We start from the raw sequence: 7,500 nt of genomic DNA, 5'->3' as shown, positions 1-7,500 counted from the left end.
AAATGTATGGTGAATCGCTACAGTATTCCTGTGGTTTTGCCATAGAAATACTACGTTATTACTGTACTATAGTATTTGGTGCATATGGAAAAAAAAAAAAAAACACAGGAATTCTATAGTTTTACTAGAGTTACTTTTTCGTACATGGGAGGCTCGAGACATCCTGTCTGTGTTTTTAATGCATCGGTACCGTATGCCCTTCGGAGTGACATTTGAGCTGATTAAAATGAGCAGTGTGTGCAGAGGCTGCTCCGCCCAGCAGAGTAAAGAGGTCAGTGTTAATTATGATTGCGATGTTAATGATGGCGGTGTATTCACTGAACCTCGCAGGAACAGAGGTGGTGGCAACAGCAGCTGGCCTACAGATTGCTGTAGGAATGACACGGGCTGAACTTTAGATTATCCGCAAGGTCGTATTCGCTTAACATTACGGCTCTGCTTTAACAAAAATGTCAAGCGGTCCCGAGCGAGCACCTTTACTTGACTCCTTTTGCGTCGCCTGTCGGGGAGGAGAGTTGGTGGTGAGATGGATGACTGACCGTGGCTTCTTTAGCCCCCCCCCCGTTTCATGAATGTCCAGATGCAGAGACTAACATTCCGAAGGGCCTCACCTGATTGGCTCCTGGTCGTCCTTGTCCTCTTTGCTGTGCAGTATCTTGATGCCGCTCTTCTTAGCCCGTGGACAACCTGACAGACTGGAGGGGAAAGGTCTTGTGCAGTTCACTACCATCGTATGTTAACAGGGTTACGAACACATCAGTTAACTTCACTACCATCGTATGTTAACAGGGTTACAAACACATCAGTTAACTTCACTACCATCGTATGTTAACAGGGTTACAAACACATCAGTTAACTGCACTACCATCGTATGTTAACAGGGTTACGAACACATCAGTTAACTTCACTACCATCGTATGTTAACAGGGTTACGAACACATCAGTTAACTTCACTACCATCGTATGTTAACAGGGTTACAAACACATCAGTTAACTTCACTACCATCGTATGTTAACAGGGTTACGAACACATCAGTTAACTTCACTACCATCGTATGTTAACAGGGTTACAAACACATCAGTTAACTTCACTACCATCGTATGTTAACAGGGTTACGAACACATCAGTTAACTTCACTACCATCGTATGTTAGCAGGGTTACAAACACATCAGTTAACTTCACTACCATCGTATGTTAACAGGGTTACGAACACATCAGTTAACTTCACTACCATCGTATGTTAGCAGGGTTACAAACACATCAGTTAACTTCACTACCATCGTATGTTAGCAGGGTTACAAACACATCAGTTAACTTCACTACCATCGTATGTTAACAGGGTTACAAACACATCAGTTAACTTCACTACCATCGTATGTTAACAGGGTTACGAACACATCAGTTAACTTCACTACCATCGTATGTTAACAGGGTTACGAACACATCAGTTAACTTCACTACCATCGTATGTTAACAGGGTTACAAACACATCAGTTAACTTCACTACCATCGTATGTTAACAGGGTTACGAACACATCAGTTAACTTCACTACCATCGTATGTTAGCAGGGTTACAAACACATCAGTTAACTTCACTACCATCGTATGTTAACAAGGTTACAAACACATCAGTTAACTTCACTACCATCGTATGTTAACAGGGTTACAAACACATCAGTTAACTTCACTACCATCGTATGTTAACAGGGTTACAAACACATCAGTTAACTTCACTACCATCGTATGTTAACAGGGTTACAAACACATCAGTTAACTTCACTACCATCGTATGTTAACAGGGTTACGAACACATCAGTTAACTTCACTACCATCGTATGTTAACAGGGTTACGAACACATCAGTTAACTTCACTACCATCGTATGTTAACAGGGTTACAAACACATCAGTTAACTTCACTACCATCGTATGTTAACAGGGTTACAAACACATCAGTTAACTTCACTACCATCGTATGTTAACAGGGTTACGAACACATCAGTTAACTTCACTACCATCGTATGTTAACAGGGTTACGAACACATCAGTTAACTTCACTACCATCGTATGTTAGCAGGGTTACAAACACATCAGTTAACTTCACTACCATCGTATGTTAACAGGGTTACAAACACATCAGTTAACTTCACTACCATCGTATGTTAACAGGGTTACAAACACAATCAGTGCATTTGACAGTTTGACAGCAAGGTGCGTTCTTATTTGGAGGAATGAAAGACAAACTTAAGTAATGTTTAAAATATTTCCGCCTTCAAACTAGAATGTAGTTGAATATATGAATATAATCATAGGCCTCCTAATTTAGTCTTCCATCTATAGTCATTGCTGGTTAAATTATATGCAATATCATCAAACGCTTGTGCAACCGGATCGATGTGCAATTGCTTGTGATTTGAAGTGAGATTAGTGCATATAAACTGTGTCTACCTCCTGTGTGAGGCGTAGTTCCCCGTGATGTGTCCAGATCCATCACAACCTGAGGTGGGACACCTGAGGACACCCAAGGACAACATGGTTACAGGCATGTGGACAGATAGGATCAAAAGGGGGCTTGAGCCCCCTGCCCCTGCCATACAGAGAGGGCCCTCTTAGGGAGTTCAAGTTTCTTTAAGTTTCAAGTTTCTTTATTAGTTGTCATACAGAAGTACAGAATACTTTTATACAAAATGCTTCTTTCTGTTACGCTCCAGAGACTGTGCTAGACAAAAATAGATAAGTATAAAATAAGTATAGCAAGTATAAAATAGAAGTCAGGTACGTAGACAAAAGTGTTCAGTATATACATATATACAATGTTCAATGCAGAGTAGAAGTAACTGAGTTACAATACAATATACTATATACTATACAGTGCAAAGCAGAGATGGGATGAGGTACAATTTAGGTACAATTTAGAGTAAGGTGTAATGAGGTATGGGTTGTAGTGCAAATTCTTTACCAATAAATATAAAGTGTGTTTAGGTGTTCTAAAGTGGGTAAAGTGGGTGCTGCAGTGAGTTGTTTGTTTAAAGTGAGTGTGTGCGTGTGGATGTGTGTGCTGTGAGTGCATTTGATGGTTGTTACATAGTGTTATTGTTCGTTGAGCATCCTGATGGCCTGGGGATAGAAGCTTCTTCTGAGTCTCTCTGTGCTTGCCATGAGACTCCGGTATCGCTTGCCTGACCGCAGCAGTTCAAAGAGGCAGTTGTTTGGGTGGCTGGAGTCTTTGATAATTCTCTTAGCCTTACCCATGCACCGCTTGTTGTAAATGTCCTGGAGAGTGGGAAGCCCCCCTCCAATTGTGCGTTCGGCTGAACGGGCCACTCTCTGTAGTCTGCTACGGTCTTGTGCAGTGCTATTCCCAAACCAGGAGGTGATATAGCCAGTCAGGATGCTCTCTATTGTGCATGAGTAGAAGTTCTTAAGGATCTTCTGACTGACTTGGAACCTCCTTAGGCGCCTGAGGAAGTAGAGGCGTTGCCGTGCCTTCTTCACAACACTGTGCTTATGTTTATGAATAAACATTTTTGCATATAGATTTTAGCTTACCACCATCCCCACTTAAAATGTGGCAGGGCATCCATAGAAAAACAGGTATACTCATACTATTTAAAGGGGCACGCCAACATTATGGGAAATGTGCTTACCGCCTTCTCCAGAGTCAGACAAGATAGACAGCAATTTTCTCACCAACATTATGGAAAATGCGCTTTCTGTCTTCTCAAGAAGATAGATACCAATTTCCTCTCTATGCGTTCAGTAGATAGAAAGCTATCCGGTTGCAAGCTAGCCTAGCTTAGCACAAATCGACGGTGGCAGATACGGACCACTAGTCTAGCTTAAAACTCAGAGAGAGGTGTTTTTGGCCAACGGCTAGGCTAGTGGTCCATATCTGCTTCCATTAATTTGTGCTAGCTAGGCCACCACCACCACCACTACCACCAACAACAACAACAACAACAACAACAACAACAACAACAACAACAACAACAACAACTGATTGGAAATACTAACTTGAGGTCTTGGGAGTTGGTTGTCATCATACTGCGAACGCTCTTGTCTGCTAACTGGCAGCTTGAGAGGCTAGTAGAGAAATAGATCCAAACATAATGTGAGTGAAGCCATTGCAGAAATAAGCTTTTCAAAATTCCCACACTTAACTCATTCAGCGCCAGTCACGAGTAAAGTCGGGTTAACTCGCCAACCGTTCAGCGCCAATCACGAGTAAAGTCGGGTTTTAATCGTTATTTCTTTTATTAGCTATATCCATACATTTTTCATCCATCCAGCCTGATGTTATCATTGGGAATGGGTCTGAGCTCGCAAAAGGGCAAATACCGCCGCCTACGCCTTCCAGCCGGTATTGCACTCTATTAGAAATGGTGTAGTTTATTTTCTGGGCCGATTTCATGTATGCACGAGGATGGATAATAATGATAATCTAGCGTTGATTTCAGGAAGATTCGATAATCAGGCAAAAAATGACAATGTGTTTAGTGTATTCCACTAAAGGGCTATTATCGCGTCTTTTCCTGCGATTACTAAGAATCACCAAAACTATACTCATATTCAAAACAGTATAAAACGGAAATGTACGGATGAAAAAACAATCCGTTTTGTACATGTTGACTGGAAGCAACTCACTGACAATCGACGGGTGTATTAGACCCATAGCTATAATATAAGATATATTTTAAGCACTCGCAAATCTCGCAGTCTCTCCATTGATTAAAACGATGGCGTTCTAACGCCCCCCTGGCTCATTAAGCGATGGCGCTAAATGAGTTAAAAGTTAAATATCTAACATCAAAGGATATGATAATAATAATAGAGCTTTGTTTCCAAAATGAGATATCCATCATCTGCTCTGACGGAAAGACTGACTAAGATGATTTCTAACATAGACTCACGATGAAACATAAACAACTATCTTGCCTACAGAAAAAAGTGACATTTCCGAGTTTGCAATCATTTCTGTATTTCTGAAGTATTGAGCATTGAACATCAGGTGCCAGATGGAAAATGTAGATATTCATGTGAAAAACCATCCGCCTACTCGAACAACAGTATCAACAGCATGACGGTAAAACTCACCATTGAGTTTCTCAAGTTTCTTTGTCTATGAAATAGTCACAGAGGATGAATTCTATCCGCGCTTTGGGAACTATTGAGCGGTGACCTTGAGATATTGTTTTACCCCGAATTTTGGAATGAAACCCTCCGATTGTTTCACTAAATGGATAATATAGCTTGTTGAAATCAAAACCTGGTCTTACGTGATGAGCTCCTTCTTGCCCTCCTTGCAGGGGGTGTACTTGTGTTTGGGACTGGGCATGGCAACGTCCCCCGGGTAGTGCTGCTCGTCCAGAAGGTCCTGGAACGGGTCCAGCTCGTTGCTCTGGTGTAGTGATGGGAAATAAGAAGACTGCAACATGTAAGTCCACACGTCACACCACACCACATCACACCACATCACACCACACCACATCACACCACATCACACCACATCACACCACACCACACCACATCACATCACACCACACCACATCACATCACATCACATCACACCACACCACATTACACCACATCACATTACATCACACCACACCACATTACATCACATTACACCACATCACACCACACCACATCACATCACACCACATCACACCACATCACACCACATCACACCACACCACATCACATCACACCACATCACATCACACCACATCACACCACATCACACCACACCACATCACACCACATCACATCACATCACATCACACCACACCACATCACACCACATCACACCACATCACACCACATCACATCACATCACATCACACCACACCACATCACACCACATCACACCACATCACACCACATCACATCACATCACATCACACCACACCACATCACATCACACCACATCACATCACATCACACCACATCACATCACACCACACCACATCACACCACATCACATCACACCACATCACACCACATCACATCACACCACATCACACCACATCACATTACATCACACCACACCACCTCACACCACACCACACCACATCACACCACATCACATCACACCACATCACACCACACCACATCACACCACATCACACCACATCACACCACCTCACATCACACCACATCACATCACATCACATCACACCACATCACACCACATCACATCACACCACATCACACCACATCACACCACATCACACCACATCACATCACATCACATCACACCACATCACACCACACCACATCACATCACATCACACCACATCACATCACACCACATCACACCACACCACATCACACCACATCACACCACATCACATCACACCACATCACATCACATCACACCACATCACACCACATCACACCACATCACATCACACCACATCACACCACATCACACCACATCACATCACACCACATCACATAACATCACACCACATCACACCACATCACACCACATCACACCACATCACACCACATCACATCACATCACACCACACCACATCACATCACATCACACCACACCACACCACACCACATCACACCACATCACACCACATCACACCACATCACATCACACCACACCACATCATATTTCCTCAGCAGTAGACTAGTCGGTGTAATATTGACACATTCTCTCTGAGGAAAATCCCCTTTTCTCACAAAGCTGAAAATCCCCTTTTCTCACAAAGCTCCAAGCTCTTGCCCACTGAAACTCCATGCTTGATTACAGTAACAACTCCAATTACTCTTATGATTAACCCCCTTAACTTAAGCACTTTTAATCTGACACAGCAAATGTATCAATTTACTGCATGGGCTGCTCTGTGTAATATCAGATATTTGAAGTATAAAGTGTGGGGATGATGTATCTCGTATTAGTAATGTAATGTTAAGCTTTATTGAATCCTATGAACCGTGAATTCACAGTGCCGCTCCAAATGAACACGTGCAGTACCGGTTATTGCCACATGATGTCCCTCGTGGACCATTCGAGGAAACCAGTATGTCTGCAGCTATTCCGCTTCCCATGGATGAACCAAATCTAATTATCATTACCTCCATGCTGTCTAATGATCGTTTTAGAACTTTAAAATCACCATGCGCTAATCCAATAGTCGAGATGGGAATTTTTTTTTATGTAATCTAAATCTAGAGTAGGTGAGCAACCTTTCAAAAGGTCTGTGGGACACAGAATAGTATTCATTTTTAAATTGAATACTATTATTACTACTGCTGCTACTACTACCAATAAATATTGTTGTCGTATTATTATCATTATCATTTTTATTATTATTATTATTATTTAATTTGATAGATATACAAATATTTGTATTTATTTTCTTTGTGGATTTTGCCCTGAATAACTGCTGCGGTCCTTCCGTCTACCTCTTTCTGCTCGTCGTCGCTGATGCGCTTGATCTTGGTGTAGTCGACGGGCAGGTCCCAGCAGTCGGCCTCGCTCAT

The 7,500-nt window shown here is 42.2% G+C and overlaps 1 protein-coding gene across 1 annotated transcript in view; it reads right to left on the bottom strand.

Moving 5' to 3' along the window:
- Positions 1–7,500, bottom strand: part of myt1la (myelin transcription factor 1-like, a) — a gene marked incomplete at both ends in the record, with an annotated part of 52,924 nt that overhangs the window by 5,764 nt on the left and 39,660 nt on the right. Inside the window, 5 exon segments of the mRNA XM_084314262.1 lie at positions 612–695; positions 2,449–2,511; positions 4,015–4,083; positions 5,277–5,425; positions 7,423–7,500. The exon segment at positions 7,423–7,500 is cut by the window's right edge and continues 144 nt beyond it. Of these exon segments, the coding sequence (XP_084170388.1) occupies positions 612–695; positions 2,449–2,511; positions 4,015–4,083; positions 5,277–5,425; positions 7,423–7,500 (443 nt within the window).

The sequence above is a fragment of the Notolepis coatsorum genome (genome assembly GCF_963971535.1).
Source record: "Notolepis coatsorum genome assembly, chromosome: 5".
Taxonomy (NCBI): domain Eukaryota; kingdom Metazoa; phylum Chordata; class Actinopteri; order Aulopiformes; family Paralepididae; genus Notolepis; species Notolepis coatsorum.
The sequence above is the reverse complement of the archived record's forward strand: the minus strand, read 5'-3'. Positions and strand labels throughout refer to the sequence as shown.